Genomic DNA, 16047 nt, shown 5'->3' on the forward strand with positions numbered 1-16047 from the left:
GTGGCCCAGCATTTGAGAGATAAAAATGGGGACCAGGAAGTTTCAGGTCAGCCTGGGCTTTATAAACCCAATGTCATAAAACTGAACTAAAAATAGAAACACATCTGTCCAAACTTCTGTAATCCCCTATAGTGAGCCACTGCACAGCCTGAGGCAAACTCTTGACTTGCTGTGCCAAGAGCAGGGCTGGGCCCATGCTGGCTCTTGGTTTTCTCATCTGTAAAATAGGACCTGAGCACATGCAGCGCCAAAGAGGCTGTGTAGGTGGGCAGCTGACTTTGACAGCAGCTGTGCATAGGGCAGACCTGTGCCCAGCCTGGGCCACTGCCAGGAACACATCCTTTCTGCCGCTGTAACTCTCGGGTTGATTGGCAAATATCAGAATGGCCATAAAGCAAAGAGGCTCTTGAGACAGCAGCAAGCATGGTGTCTTGCTGGAACAATTCAGCGGTGGGGCTGGGCTGTGCCGCTGTCCATTTGTATTTGTACAGATGCAGGTCCACCCAGCTGGTGGGGGACGGTGGTAGCACTGGATACACTGAGTGCAAGCAGCAGGCTGTCTCAGAAGATCCAGGGAAATGGTGGGGACAGCTCTGTTTAAATCATTTCTTTTATCACATGGTCAAATTTTCCAATATTTAAACCTCTGAGCAACATTTTGTGGCACATCGTAGGCTGGCTATGCAAGCAATCAGTTCTTTTCCCTATTATATTAAAATGTATTGTTTGGGGTAAATTTTTAAAATATGAGGTGGAAATACTTGAGTCTGTGCTCTAGAGTTGCTCCTATGTGATATGAGCATTATTATTATTATTACGTGGTGGATCAGCAATAAAGCCCCAGTGTTCTACAGAAATGTGTTGTTCACAGTGTTTTGCTCTGGCTCAAATGCAAAGTAACATTCTATTCACACTTTGTAGAAAGCAAAGTGCCCGTGAAGGTAGTAGTAAGTTGGGGCGTGGGTGACACTGACACCAACAGAGTCCCTGGACAGTTGCAGTGGGCGGAGACCAGCTGTACACGGCACATGGTGAGACCTGGAGTGACCGCACTGGGGGAGGGGAGGGAGGATAAAAGCACATTTAAAACCCTGCCAGTGGTCTGTGTCGAGCTGAGCAAAAGTAGCAGCAACTTCATATAAGGGCGGAGGGGACAGGTTAGGGCTGCCTGTGGTTACTGTTCTCTGCCCTGACAGGCAAGAGCCTTGCATGTGCTAGGCAAGTGCTAACTCCTGAGCTTCCTCCACAGCTTCCTCATTGTTCAGTTGAGTGGGATGTACTGTAATAGGGATGCTGTTCTGCAGCCCCTCCCTCACCACCAGTCCTCTTAGGTAATGCCTCCTGCTAACTCGTGGGTTTTTGTTTATTTCTGAGACAAGGTTCTGGCTAGCCTGGAATACTCATTGTAGACCAGGCTGGTCTCAAAGTCACAGAGATCTACCTGCTTTTGCCTCCTGATCATGCGTCCACATCTAGCACTCCTAATAACGTCTGGAAACATCTCTTACCTCTACTTAAGAACCTTAACACAGAGAATTAAGGATAGCTAAGAATAATAACATTAAACAAATAGCTGAATACATGTTTTCATTAAGAAAAACACCAGGAAGAAATAACCACAAATAGTTGCTTACAAAAATAAATTGATTGTAGCTTTGGGCTATGTGTGATGGACGGTTTACTCTGGGTCCTTCTCTGGTGGGACAACTTCCATCAGCAACTGCAGGTGCTTGGTGACCGGCCCTGGAACAGAAGCCAAGGCAAAAATGCAGTTAGAACAGTGTGGTCACAGGCTTCCCTTTTCTGACTCTGGCAACATGCTCTCGTCTCCTGAGAGCTGCCCCACTCACTGCTCAGCTTTCAGGTTGGTTATTTCCCTACAGGATAGGGACTCGCAATTTTGTTTTCTCCCCCACAATGCACACTGCAGGGAGAACAAGACTGTTATGTGTTTGCAGCTAAGCTCTAAGGAATCTGAGGGACTACATTTTGTTTATTTTTTTTTTTTTTTTTGCTTTACTTTCACCAGCTTAAGGCACTTCAGTGGTTTTTGTGCTTTGTTTTTTGAGACAGGGTCTTGCTGTGTAGCCCAGGCTGGCCTCAAACACATGGTCTCCTGAGAGCTGTGGTTATAGGTGTTTGCCGTCGAGCCCTAACAGTTCCTAGAGGAGCAGCTTGGCTCTCCAGGTTGCCTGTTATTCTGTCCGGATGGCCAACTGCAACTTCACTCTGGCGGTCCGCACCTTTCTGCAGCCTTTACTCTCTTTGAAGAGGTTTGGGGCTAGTGAGTAAGGAAGGAGATCACCATAGTTTACTTTGGTCAGTAAGAAATTAATTTTCCTCCTTAATTCTTGTATCGCCGTGAAGTAAGTGAGGTGCCAGCTTTCCCAGCTGACTTTGGTAAGTGGAGTTTCTTGTGACATAATCTGCTTTATGGCAGAAAAGCACTGGATGTGATATAGTGAGACTTTACAAGTAAGGCACAGCTGAGTTCGTGACACCTGGAACCCCAGCACTAGTGAGGTTGAGGCAGGAAGATCTAGAGTTGGGGAGCCAGCCAACCCAAAACGAGGTACAATTCAGGCTGTTCGTGCTGCTTGGCACTAACTTTCCATCTAGAAATGAGGGCGCTAATGCAACTAGCCAAATAGCTTATATCTTTCTTTTTCGTTTTTCTTTTTGGTTTCTTAAGACAGGGTTTCTTTGTAGCTTTCAAGCCTGTCCTGGAACTCACAGAGATCACCTACTTCTGCCTCTCCGAGTGCTGGGATTAAAGCTGCGTTCCACCACTGCCTGGCTTGCAACTAGCTTTTTAAAGCACTCGTCCAGCTGGGTGTGGTGGTACACTCCTTTAATCCTGTCACTAGGGAGCAGAGACAGGTGGCTCTCTGAGTTCGAGGTCAGCCTGGGTACTTAGGGAAACCCTGTCTGCAGAAAACAAAACACTTATCCAAACAGCTGAGAATCAGGACAGCAGAACACAAACCTGTGGCCTCGGTGAAGGGGGACTCAGGCCCTTGTCCCATGCCTGTTTCTAGCTATAACTTTGGGATGTCTTTGGGCTGTTACTGAGTCTCTTAGATGTCTGCCACGGGTCTCTCAAAAGTGACCAGGGCTACACTGGGGTCCTGCCTCAAAACAACAGAAGCTGGTCTTCCTGAGGGAGCCCATCTGATGAGATGCTGAAGATGCTGCTGAGCTATGCCCTCAGGGCGGTCCTAGTGGTAAATTGTTATCAGCTAGTGTGTACTTGGTAGTACAGAATAAAATGGTACTTTCCCCTCCTCCTTGTAGTATAGAGGGGGCCGAGGGACACCAAAGGTGGGCCCAGAGGGTGACACTGGGGAGTGCGGTCCTGAAGGAGTGATGTGCTGGAAGTGAAAGTCAGAGGCACTTGGCTTTCAGACCTTCTGTCCACACTTACTGGAGATTCTCTGGGCCCATCCGAACTTGTAGTGAACAAACAGGAAGTAGAAGATAAGTCCACTCAGTATGAACAGCACACAGTAGAGATACTCCCAGGCTGGCTTACTGATGATTGGGGCCAACACCAAAAAAATGGAGACGAGAATCACCAGGATAGGGATGACGATGGGCACCTGCAAGCAGAGCATCAGCACGTCAGCCGCACCGCCCTCGTTCCCTTTGAAACTGAGAAACCGCACACGTGCAGACCGAGCTCAGCGCCTTTGCCCATCTTTTCACCCCTTCCAACGCTGTCTTGTCTCTGCTAGGATCTAAAAAAAGCAGATGCTTCATTTGAGCTACAGAGTAAGTGTGCACCTCTAGCAGATTAAGGCTTCCTGCTTTCAACTTCCATATTTCCTCCTTGTCTTGGAGAAACTGGGTGATTGACAGCATGCAGTGTCTGGCTCTAGCTTTGGGGGATATGTTCCTCCGCAGGTTAACTCTCATTTCCTGCAAACAGGTGATTGGAGGTGAAGGAAGGAACACACACCTGGCCGTTCACATGCCTCGAGGGGGGCCTCTTAGATGTTCAGAGCCTGATGTGAGTCTAGGCTGCTCGCCATCTCTCTTTAGTCTTCAGACCAGACCTCAGTTTATTTTCTTAGTATGGATCTGGGCCTGATGCAGACTGAAGGAGGAGTTTTCATGTCACCTGTTAGTGTGTTTGATTCTGTTTCTCCTGCAGCTTTGTGAGCACCGTTGCTGGGAAGTGGGTGAGTAGGTTTCCTAGCTATTAACTCAGTTGTCATTTCTGGCTTTTAGCAATGCATTGTCTTTTTTGCATCTTTGTCTTAAGTGCTGTTTTGAGTTGTTTGAAAGAAAATGGCTCCCCCAAGGGAGTGACACTATTCGGAGGTGTGACCTTGTTAGAGGAAGTGTGTGCTGTGGAGGTGGTTTTTAAGGTCTCGGATATGCTCAAGTCACACCCAGCGAGACGGAAAACAGCCTGTTGCCTTTGGATCAAGTTGTAGGACTGTGAGCTCCAGCACCTGCCGCACTCAGCTCCCCGCCGTGGTGATAATGGACTAAACCTCTGAAACTGTAAGCCACCAACTCAGTTGAATGTTTTCTTTTATAACAGTTTCCATGGTCACAGTGTTTCTTCACAGCAATAGAAATCTTAACTAAGATACCTGATACTTCTCCCTCTCCCCTGTCTATGCCTCCCTTCACCCCAAGACAAGGTCTCATATAAGATGTATCCCTTGCTGGCCTAAGCTCATAGCAATCTTCCCTCCTCTGTTACTGAGTGCTGAGGGTGCAGGAAGGCCGGTTCCTAAGTACCCATCATTGTGTAAGCATAGCAGAACCGGGTAGAGGCGGGGTGCGGATCTTCCTGCAGCCTGATGCATGAGTTCACCAGCAGCTGTGTGGACCACAAGCCATCCTCTGAAATGAGCAGGAGGAGGCTCAAGAGCAGAGCAGGCAGGATGGCATCAGAAATGACTGCCTCCCATTTTCCCCCCCAGAAACCAAAGCTGCTGTGACATTCAAACACAGACTTACCTTGATGGGCCTTTCTAGGTCTTTCCTTGTGAATCTCATCACCACGAGTCCTAGAATTGTCATCCCATAAAACAGCCATGCAGCAAAACTGAAATAATTGACTAGGGAGTTGATGTCACCGGGGATGATGTAAATGATGGCTATGATGCCCTAGTAGGAAGAAGAGTGACATTCTAGGTCCTCGGTGTACAGACATTGTCCTTGTCCTCACAGAAGACAGAAGCAACAGCTTCCACTATGTGGGCCTGCCTCTGCCTCCCACCTGGCCGGCTCAGCCTGACTGAGTTGTTCTCAAGGCTCTACAAGAAGAGCTTGGACAACTTGAGTCTATAAAGTTGTGCCCTTGCATATGTACTCTCTCGCATGCATTGCGTGCATGCACATGTACACACAGTCTTTATAGCCCAAGCTAGCCTGGACCTTGTGATCTTCCCACCTCAGCCTCCTGAGTGCTGGGATTGTAGATATGGACCACCATGTCTGACCTAAAGTCATGATGTTAAGAAGAAACAAACTACACACATTTTGTGCACCAGTTTTATAAGGCTGACTTAACTTGGGGAGAGTTTTCGCTACAGGTAGTCAGCTGGTGAAACTCGGGTCCAGTTGGGACTGCATTTGTGGCCTGGGATGCCAGTTTCAGGGACTGTTTGCTCATCTTCAGAGTGGGGAAATGGACATCATTGTAGTCCTTTGGCCCTAAGCCAGGTCTACCTGTCCCTAAGAAACCACAGCCAAGTTAACAGGCTGAAGTCAGAGGCCATTAGCTGCCAGGACATGCCTTATTCCCCACCCTGAAGCTATAGGCCTTCATATTGTATGCCTCAGAACAGGTAAGTCCATACGTATAAGAAGCAGAGTGCAGGGGGCTGGAGAGATGGCTCAGTGGTTAAGAGCATTGCCCGCTCTTCCAGAGGTCCTGAGTTCAATTCCTGGCAACCACATGGTGGCTCACAACCATCAGTAAAGAGGTCTGGTGCCCTCTTCTGGCCTGCAGACATACACACAGACAGACTATTGTATACATAATAAATATTTTTTTTAAAAAAAAGCAGAGTGCATAAGCTTGGAAGATTCTGGGTTGTCTTGGGGAATGAGGGAGCCTGGCTCACTCAGAAAGGCCTGGGCTCGAGAGCGCATGTCTACTTCATCTACTGCAGAGAGAGATGGCCTGCTTTCTAGCCACAGCTGCTGCGGCTCCAGCTGTGTCAGGCAGCGCTCATACTTACATAAAATATGAGGGCAGGGGCGGGTGTGAGGCGCTTGACGCTGACATACGAGAGCACTTTGAGCATGTGGCCCTCTCGGCCTGCCACGTAGATGAGTCTGAAAGAAGAACGGGAGCACTGAGGTCGCTGGTGAGGATGCGCTAGCGTGTCCTCCAGAAGGGGCTGCAGGGCCAAGTATGGTGGCTACTGCACTGTGAGGAGCTCATCCCGGCTCTGTGGAAGTCATTAGGGCGGCGGGGGTGGGGGCATGGTTTATGAGTAGATACTTTCTCGACTCCCAAAGTTATGCAAGAAGAAGAAAAGCGTAAAGTAGTCCCGGGTGTGGAACCCAGCCGGGGCAGGGAAGCAAACACACCCTCTCCTGGGGCTCCCATGTTCTAAAGGCACACTAGGGTGCCTGAACAGACACGAGTGACAGACCCCTTTCCCAAATTCCTCCTCGTCCAGCAAACACTGTTTAAAATGTGAGGCGGAGATAGGTGAAAGCTCTAAACCATGTAAGAACGTTGCCATGCTCAAGAACTCGAGAGCACTTGCTGATCTTCCAGAGGACCCGAGCTCAGTTTCCAGTCCATGGCAGGTGAGACTCCTAATTGTCTGTGACTCTAGTTCAAGGGAATCTGACACCTTTGACACCCCATATGCCCTCACAGAAAAATAAAATGGGGGCTATAAAGATGGCTCAGGAAAGGATGCACACTCCTCTTGCATAGGACCCAACTTGAATTGCCAGTATGTATGCTGGGTGGATCACAAATGCCTGTAACTCCAGCTTCAGGGGACCTGATGCCTCTGGCTTCTGTGCTAGCCTACTCACATGCACATACTAACACACAGGTACACATACATGCACATACTAAAGGCACACATGCATGCACATACTAACACACAGACACACAAACTGAAAATTGACTATAAAATCTAAACAAACTATTTCTCAAGTATTTATGTCAGTAACATTTAGTTGGAAGCTCTGCTCTAGCCTCTTTACCCCAGGCCAGACTCAGCCCAGATGTTCAGCTGAGAACCAGGCCCCACTCCTCCCATTGCAGACTCCGCCCCAGAGAAAGTCTGCTAAGGGTCAGCTCCTCCCTTGGAGCTGCTCAAGACACCATCCTACAGGGTATTTAAGACCCGATCCCTATACCTGCCATGTGATTTCTCTCCTGCCTTTCCCAAAGACACCCGGGAGTTGCTTTGTTATGTTAATTAAAACCTGGTCTTATTAATTTGACTGGATTTGGTTGATTCCATTGGCAGAGAAACGACAAACCGAGGAGTTTTCAAAATACTTATCTAGCTACAGTGTGGTAAAATTACATAGGCCAAAGACATCTCCCCAGAACACCTTGGCAGCCTCTCTGAAAGACAGTCATGATTTAAGGAGAGGCACTGCCTGTATAAGGGCACATGCTCCATTAAGTCTTTTCTTAAGAGAAATGTCTACAACATAATTTTTATAATTTTGTAAGTAACTAAGGAAATCAGGCGGGTCTTATTTAATAGACTGGCCCCTTTTCATTATTGTTCGGGGATGAAATCAGGCCCGGGCACAGGCTGAGCACAGTTTTGCTGCTGAGCCACATCCCGACAAGTCTTGCTGCTTTAGCATCACAAATGTGGGACCCACTTTTCTCTCCTAAATACACACTGGATAAGGACTTAAAATTCATGTCAGCTGATACTTGGGGTTCTACAATCTAGATACACTTGTAGGTTTTATGTCAACAAAAGATAAAAATATAAAAGTTTATTTAGATTGTAGAACAACTTCAGCAACTTTAGCTTAGAGAGAAAAATCCATCCAGCTGAAAACCAGGGTCTTGCTGGGTAGTAGTAGCACGCGCCTTTAACTTTAATCCTAGCACTCAGGAGGCAGAGGCAGGCAGATCTCTGTGAGTTCAAGGCCAGCCTGATCTACAGAGCAAGTTCCCAGGCAGCCAGGACTTCACAGAGAAACCCCGTCTCAGAAAACCAAAAAATAAAATAGATAAAAATTCAAGTTATTATGTAAGCTAGTAATTTTATTCTTAGGAATTTATCCAAGATGAAAATATGTTTCACATAAAAATACATACATGAAAAAACAGATGAGTTCCATAACAATATTAAGCTTAAAGCCCAAAATAAAAATAACACAAAGTTCACTGGTGATAAAGCAGCATTGGTTACCATACAGGGGAGTGCTATCCTCAGGGAAGGAAATGCACTGATACACTGCAGTTTGGATGAACTCAGTCACATGCTGTCTGAAAGATTCAGCTGCAAGCATCATTTAGATGAAGGATACAGAACAAGCACAGCTGTGGAAGCAGGAGCCGTCTACCCAAGCGGGTAGGTGGAAGGAATAACAGATCAAGTAGAAGGAAATGCCTAGGGACGTTGTATATATGTTAAAACTGGGTTATAGATGATGCCTGCATGACTATGTTTAACACATGTTGTAAAATTACAAGAGCAAAGTCTGAGGGAACTTATAACGATACAGATGTCAGATTTTTATCTGTGCACTAGGTGTGGTGGTGTACACCTTTAATCGGCACTGGGCAGGAGGCAGATGCAGGTGGATCTCTGAGTTTGAGGCTATCCTGATCTACATAGTGTCAGGCCAGCTTGGGCTACAAAGTAAGACTCTCAGAATATTTCTACCTAAACTGCCAAGAGACTATTGGAAATGATATTTAAAACTTACATAACTAGCATGAAGAAATAAGCAGTGCTTTGGAATAAATATGGCAAAAGATGCTCAAGAACTGTATACTGAAAACTCAGAAACCTGAGGGGGTCGCAGTCTGTGCCCACGAGTTGGAAGACTTAGTGTTCACAAGATGTCAGTCTCCCCATGTGTATTGAAAGAGGCAAAAGAGAAGCACCAATTCCTCTATAGCAAGGAGACCTATCAAAACCATAGCACGTTTCTCTCAGCAGCAGTTTTAAAAGCCAGGAGGAGGGACTTAAGATTGCTGAGTGGGCAAAGGACCCTGCTTCCAAGCCTGTCAACCAGAGTTCGGGCCACAGAAACCATATGATGGACAGAACTAACTTCCAAACATTGTCCTCTGACCACCCCCTCCCTCATGTGCGCGAGATGTGTCCACCCACACTCAAGACCCATACATGTAATTTTTATAAAGCCAAGGGGTCTTGAAATGAGAGAATTATCAACCTACATGCCTATACCCAGCAAAGGTATATGTTATAATTGGAGAAGAAAAACTTCCTATAATAAAAACAGACTAAAGGAATTCATTACCACTAAACCAACTCTACTAAAGATACTTGAAGGAGCTGGGCGGTGGTGGCACACCTTTAATTTTAGCACGGGGGTAGGGGTGGAGGAGGGGTGGCAGAGGCAGGTGGATTTCTACAAGTTCGAGGCCAGCCTGGAGCTAGTTCCAGGACAGTTGTTACACAGAGAAACTTTGTCTCAAAAAAAAAAAAAAAAGGAGGGAAAAAAGATACTTGAAGGAATCTTTCAGAAGGAAGTGAAAAATGGCAGCATCTATGAGACTATGGGAAAGAATAATCTATGCTACAATAATAAAACTAGGAAAACCTCAAACACTCCGAAATCAGAAAATGACAGGTACCAATGCACACATTTCAATAACAGAATCTATACGGTCTTAATTCCCTGATTTAAAATACACAGGCTAGCAGGTTGACTCAGAAGGGGATCATGCTGGACATGCTGGTGCACGCCGATAACTCAGGCAGAAGCAGGTGCTGTGAGTTCAGGACAGCAGGCAATGTGGAGAGACCCTGACTCAAATAATTAAAAGTGGGCCTTATCCAACTGTTGCCTCTGAGCAATGCATCTCTCCAGAAAAGACACCGTCGGGTGAGAGAATGGGAACGGTATTTAAAGCAGATGGTATGGGCAATAAGCAGGTGTTGCTGTTCTAATATATAACAAAATAGACTTCAAACTAAAATTGGAAGGTCACTGATTAAGGAAGCCCATAAATCAACAGCAAGGAAAAAAACCATAGAATATACACAGACGCATGAACTTCCCACTATACACTCAGGCGACTACATGGCATCTACAGCAACAAAGTTAGATTAGCTGGAGTTACCTCTGCCCTGCACAGAGACTCATATTGATGGGCAAAAGATGCTGCAGAAAGATGATAAGAGAATGAGATGTCAGGACCTCCCTTTAAAAAGTTAGCTCATGCAGAGGCACTGTGATATCTTATGAGCAAAGAAGAAAAGAAGGCCAGGATTAGACATATAAACAAATTCTATAAAGATACAGAATATATATATTATGCCAGAATTTGTAGCATCTCTGGCCTGAGAATTTTTCTTGGCCACTCTGACCAAAGAATTAATAATACTGGCCAGGCGGTAATAGTTCATGCCTTTAATCCCAGCACTTGGGAGGCAGAGGCAGGGGATCTCAGTGAGTTCAAGGCCAGCCTGGTCTATAAAGTGGGTTCCAGGACAGCCAGGACTATTGCACAGAAAAAATCATGCCTCAAAAAAAAAAAAAAAAAAAAAAAAAAAAAAAAAAAAAAAAAAAAAAAAAAAAAGTCAAAATAATGGTGATATATATGTAAGCGGAGACTGCGTTTTGGTTTCCCAGCCACCTAGACCCAAATAATAACACAGAAACTATGTTAATTTACAACACTGTTTGACCAACAGTTCAGGTGTTTCCTAACTAGCTCATGTATCTTAACTCATTTTATTTAACTTAATCAATGTTTTAATTTATTTGGAAACAATCTAAGTATATGGACCAGAGTGGTCTGACACTAATGCAGATTTGCCTGCACCATCAGTCTCCAAATCCTGAGATTAATGGCCTTGGTTTGGACTGTGCCATGTTGGCAGGAGTTGTGGGCTCAGAACTGACGTCCTCCTGTGTGTCAGATCCTCTGCTGTCCACTGACTGAGCTGTCAGAAGTTGAATTAAGGACTCTGGCTACAGCTGTGGCAGGAACAGAAGCTTCCACGGTGGCTGGCCATTCATCCTCTGATACATAAGTCTTGTCTTCAGCTACTATGGGTTGACCAGAGTCAGGAACTGCAGCAGGGGCATGACTGTCAAGCAGGATCTCTTGGGAAGTACCCCCAGCATCTTCTATGGCCTGATCATCATGATGAGGATCTTGCAGCCTGGGGTTGAGTTTGGGAATTGGACCCACCATGGATGTGCCCTGGATGTATCAGGATCTCCCATCTTGCCTGGATCCCTGCTAGCAGTTGAAACCAAATTAACCCATTTCTGTTACTCTATGTATCACCGTGAGGCTGTGGCCTACCGGTAAGGTTCCGGTGTCTTTCTCCTTCAGCAGCTACATGGCATCTCCTTGACTCTGCCTACTCTCTATATATCTCTGTTCGAATTTTCCACTTGGCTTTATTCTGCCCTGCCATAGGCCAAAGTAGCTTCTTTATTAACCAGTGGTAATAAAATGTATTCACAGCATACCGAGGTGAATCCCACATCATATATATTTTAATTTTTTATATACAGTCTCTGCATAGCCCTGGCTGTCCTAGAACTCACTCACTATGTAGACCAGGCTGGCCTTGACCTCAGAGATCATCTTGCCTCTGACTCCCAAAATTAGGATTAAAGTCATGCATCTCTGTAGCAGGAGGCTTTTCTCTGTCTTGTCCAGGCCCACTGGACCAGTTTCTCTCCTGCTCACTGGCTGGTCCCTGCAACCGCTTATAATCAATCACTCAGAGGCTAATCCTAATATAATTGCTTGGCCTATGGCTTAGGCTATTATTAGCTAACTCGCACTTGTAAAATAGCCCATTTCTAAGTGGCCATGTAGCTGTGGCATTATCTTAAGTGTTCTGGCCTCCTGTTCTATGGGCAGCTCACTGGCATCTCTCTCGACATGCCTTTCTTATTCCCTAAATTTAGTTTGGCTTTCCTGCCTGTCTCTATTCTGTTTTGCCATAGGCAAAAGCAACTTCTTTATTAACCAATGAGAGGAATACATATTCACAACATACAGAAGGACACCACCACTCTTGACTGCAATATATATGTATATATAGAGAGAGATCTATATCTTTTTATAGATAATATATTTTTCTATAGATAATGTATTTATAGATATATAGAGAAAGGTCTATAGATCTAATATACCTGTTTATGTCTATTACATATATATGTATAGATCAATATCTAGATCTTTATATCTAGATAGATAGATATAGAGGGGGCAGACACAGTCACCTGAATGAAATAATCTATGGGTAGCTAATAGGAAAAATCAGAGAGTGTTGTGTTAGATGTAATAGGCTTCTGTGTGCATAAAAAAAAAGATGTAAATGGATTTTTTTAAGAGAAGGTTTATTTATTATGTATACAATATTCTGTCTGTGCATATGTGTGCAGGCCAGAAGAGGGCACCAGACCTCATTACAGATGGTTGTGAGCCACTATGTGGTTGCTGGGAATTGAACTCAGGACCTTTGGAAGAACAGGCAATGCTCTTAACCGCTGAGCCATCTCTCCAGCCCGTAAATGGATTTTTTTAAAGCCACATCTTAGTCTTAACCTCTCAACCACCTATTCCTACCTCAGAACTGGAGAGTCACTGGCTTGCCCCTACCTCAGTGATACTTCCTTTTGTATGTACAGTATTTCTAGAAGTTGGCCCAAACTGGTAACACAGACTCTGGGAAGACATTTCTAGGAAACCGGTGGGGAGGAAGTTAAGCTAGCTGTGCACTTGGTTCTTCTGTTTAGTGGGATGGCACAGCCCTTCTTCCCAGAGGTTCGGTGAGCTTGAAGGAGAGGCTGTGTTGAGTAAGTGAGAGTGTGTCTTCCTCTGCTCCCATGTGCTTACTTGGAACAAGAGCACACTGGGCAAAGCTGACCGGCCCTGCACCGCCATTGCCCATTAAGTCACAGAGGCTCCGTGGAGGTCCAACTTCAGTTGACAAGCAGGTTGTTTAATGTCTATGCCCTCTTTTGCCGGAGTCTCCTTAAGTCCAGTTAACCTCTGGCTCTTCTTTCCAGGACACCTACCACAGTGGAAGATGCCATATGTCTGCAGGGCACTCAGCAAGGAGATGGAGACACAGAAAAAAGTGCTGCTTCCAAGGTGGACTTGGACACCCAGAAGGCTGGTTAGTGCTGCATTTAAGTCGAGATTTTCCCATATTTAGGCTTTCCTTTTGAAATGGCTCTAGCAGGCCTGAGCTGGCAAATATACCTCTGGCAGGTCTTGTCCTCCCCCATTCCCTCTGTCTTACTAAACTGTTAGATTATATTCCTAAAGCTAGTCACTAAGGCCCGTTCCCATCTTTGACTACTTCTTCCTCCTGAGACTGACTACCAAGGTCCAGTATTGAAGTCCAATAAAACGTCCCTTTTGGGCTACCCTAGTTTGCATGCCCTATCAAAACAAACCAGCTCAGGGGTTTCCCCTTTCTCTTTATAGCCTGCCATTTGCCTATGGGTCTGTCTGTCTCTCTATCCAGAGGCAGTCCTTTGTCCCTCTGGGGCGAATATCCCTCCCCCCCCCCCTTTCTTTCCCCTTCTCCCTTGTCCTCTGTCTCCTGTCTTTGTCTTTTATTCCCTCCCTACCTCTGGGGCAAATAAATCTCCTTTGTTTTGAAACCTTGGTCTTGGTGAGTCCTATGCCCATTCTGGTCTTTCCACGCTTCCCTGTGAGGTGCGGAGCACAGTGCTGTCTGTCAGCCATTCTTCTACAGTGCTGCTTCGGGTTTGTCTCTGTGCGCATCCTCGGCTGGATGTTTCCAGAGCCCTCCCTAGTGATCAGCTCTTCTTATTCCCATCCCTATCAGTTTTGCTGAATTCAAAGCCTGTGGCTTCCTCCAGTCATTAGTATTACAGCCAGAGTTGGTTTTGTTTTTGTTTTGTTTTTAATTGTTAGGTTATAGTCTATAATTTGAACATACCAGAGTTTATTGGGAAACACTAAGGTTGTTTCTCAGGAGGGTATATTGTGATGAAAGCTGCTTAACCCTTATTTTTTACATTGCTGTAACTGAAACCTAGAGCCTTGTTTTAAGTTTTGAATGATAATTTTAAATATTTTAGGTAGAGAAGTCTAAATTCCATTGTCTTAGAAAATGTTTGCTCAGCAGCAATTCCATCTGTGTGTTGAGCTGCTCTGGAAGCCTGCAGGTTAAGGAAGCACAGGAAACCTGGGTTTCTGTGTGCACACCGCCAGCAGTGGGGCACAGGTCCTCTTTCACAGAGCACTTTACTCTCCTGGAAACTTTACCATTTGGAAGTCTGTTATATGTTAGATAGTGTTTCCTAAATGATGTGCATTTTACTTTCTTCTAATCATTATTTGCTGCATTATTTACTGCTAGATACCTAAGTTTTTATGACATTATACTCTTTTTGTTTGCTTTTTGAGACAAGGTCTCTACATATCTCTGGGTGTCCTGAATCTCACTATGTAGACCAGGCTGGTTTCCAACTCACAAAAATTGGCCTGCTTCTGTGTGCCTAAGATTAAAGGTGTGGGCCACCACATCCAGCTGAAATTTATACTCTTAACATAAATTCTTCATGTAAAAGTTGCCTTGGGTATTAAAAAAGTGTGCATCATAATATAAATAACCTGTGGAAATTTTAACATTGATTTTGTCCAGAAGTTTTATCTGAAGACACTGGCAGTGACTCCATCAGCAGAACTCCACAACCACACATGAGAAGGTACGTGCTGCTGCGCCTGGGCCTCCCTAGACGCTGCGGTGAGCTAACAAGTGCAACCCCTTTCTTTCCTTCTAGCTTTTATCCACAGATAAAGTGGTTCCAGAAAGATGATGTGGTCATCTTAAAGATAAAGATAAGGAATGTCAAAGATTATAAGTGTAAATTCTTTACAGATAGAGTCATTTTCAGGTAGGTCTGTGTGTGTGTGTGATAAAGTAAAATTGAAATCACACACTACATTTTAGATGGCCAACTTTATTTCTTTTTGTAAACCCAGTGCCTGGGTAGGAGACAAGTTTTACTTGGCTGATATGGAGCTGCAAGGTGACATAAGGAAAGATGACTGCAAGTGTGTAATTAAAGACAATGAACCTCTAATCACACTTGCAAAGGAGAAACGGGCACACTGGCGCAGCCTGCTCAAGCAGAGGGTGAGTTGGCATGCCTGTACTGGCTGCGCCTAACTCTGAGCTCTTTACACTTACTGACCTGCGTCCACTGTTTGTCACACAGCATCCTAATGTGGCTTTTGACTTTGATCACTGGGAGGAATGTGAAGAGGACAGCCCCTTCTCCAAGGGTGAGATGGGCAGCCCTGCTCCTGGGCTTGGGGGCTGGGGCAGTGAAAGTGGGTTGACATACCAGCTGTTCTTAAGGTTTCTGCCTTTGTAGAAATAGGCTGGTAATGTAAGTTCCTAAAAACTGGAGTTGATTTTGGTGCCAAATGTTCTGGTATGGGTACATAATGATATTTAGTGATAAATATGCTTCTTTAAATATTTTGAGTGCAGAGGATAGAACCCATATATGGTAGGAAAGCTCAATGGAACTATACCATCAGGTCTTAAACACACCTGAGAAACTCTTACGATATCCTTTCCAGGAGAACTACTTGCTTATGAGCAGAGGCATTTTACCTGTCATTGCTTGCTTAAATAATTTGTGAGGAAAACAGAGGTAGACCTATGGGACATTTGCTGCAGTGACCAAAATAATGGGGGCGGGCAGTTCACCTATACTAAACCATTTTTAATAATACCAACTCTTCTAGTTGTAAATTCTAAAAACCTGTCCTGCAAAGTGGCAGTGTTAGCTGAGAACAGCGGCACCTCTTCCGACACTACTGATGGGAGCGACAGCGAGTGAGCCTGTGAGAGGGCTGAAGAGAGC

General features: G+C 45.2%; 2 protein-coding genes across 3 annotated transcripts; one reads left to right on the forward strand and one right to left on the reverse strand.

The window, feature by feature from the left end:
- Nucleotides 1-1328: 1328 nt before the first annotated feature.
- LOC126496012 (b(0,+)-type amino acid transporter 1-like) lies at nt 1329-13075 on the reverse strand. Its single transcript, XM_050133596.1, has 5 exons — nt 13028-13075; nt 6204-6365; nt 4975-5124; nt 3425-3599; nt 1329-1743 (listed from the first exon to the last, which is right to left on the reverse strand). The coding sequence occupies exons 1-5, from the start codon at nt 13073-13075 to the stop codon at nt 1679-1681; spliced, it is 600 nt and encodes a 199-aa protein (XP_049989553.1). The 3' UTR covers nt 1329-1678.
- LOC126496013 (putative ATP-dependent RNA helicase TDRD12) lies at nt 12543-16047 on the forward strand. 2 transcript variants are annotated; one of them, XM_050133598.1, is made up of 6 exons: nt 12543-13310; nt 14814-14877; nt 14953-15066; nt 15155-15308; nt 15391-15457; nt 15929-16047. In XM_050133598.1, the coding sequence occupies exons 2-6, from the start codon at nt 14870-14872 to the stop codon at nt 16021-16023; spliced, it is 438 nt and encodes a 145-aa protein (XP_049989555.1). In that variant the 5' UTR covers nt 12543-13310; nt 14814-14869; the 3' UTR covers nt 16024-16047. The 2 variants fall into 2 exon arrangements, with proteins under 2 accessions (XP_049989555.1, XP_049989554.1); XM_050133597.1 differs by having other exon boundaries at nt 14814-15066.

This window comes from Alexandromys fortis, unplaced genomic scaffold, assembly GCF_014885135.2.
Source record: "Alexandromys fortis isolate MF-2015 unplaced genomic scaffold, M_Fortis_MF-2015_v1.1 scaffold_825, whole genome shotgun sequence".
Classification (NCBI taxonomy): domain Eukaryota; kingdom Metazoa; phylum Chordata; class Mammalia; order Rodentia; family Cricetidae; genus Alexandromys; species Alexandromys fortis.

What these genes read in the sequence shown, in the direction of transcription:
- LOC126496012 (XM_050133596.1), bottom strand. Translation starts at nt 13,075, where the DNA reads ATGGCGGTGCAGGGCCGGTCAGCTTTGCCCAGTGTGCTCTTGTTCCAA. An exon ending in CCAGTGTGCTCTTGTTCCAA is followed by an intron (nt 6,366 to 13,027) that starts GTAAGCACATGG and finishes TTGGCCCTGCAG; the next exon opens with CCCCTTCTGGAGGACACGCT. An exon ending in ATGGGCCCAGAGAATCTCCA is followed by an intron (nt 1,744 to 3,424) that starts GTAAGTGTGGAC and finishes CTTCTGTTCCAG; the next exon opens with GGCCGGTCACCAAGCACCTG.
- LOC126496013 (XM_050133597.1), top strand. Translation starts at nt 14,870, where the DNA reads ATGAGAAGGTACGTGCTGCTGCGCCTGGGCCTCCCTAGACGCTGCGGT. An exon ending in GCAGCCTGCTCAAGCAGAGG is followed by an intron (nt 15,309 to 15,390) that starts GTGAGTTGGCAT and finishes TTTGTCACACAG; the next exon opens with CATCCTAATGTGGCTTTTGA. An exon ending in GGACAGCCCCTTCTCCAAGG is followed by an intron (nt 15,458 to 15,928) that starts GTGAGATGGGCA and finishes CAACTCTTCTAG; the next exon opens with TTGTAAATTCTAAAAACCTG.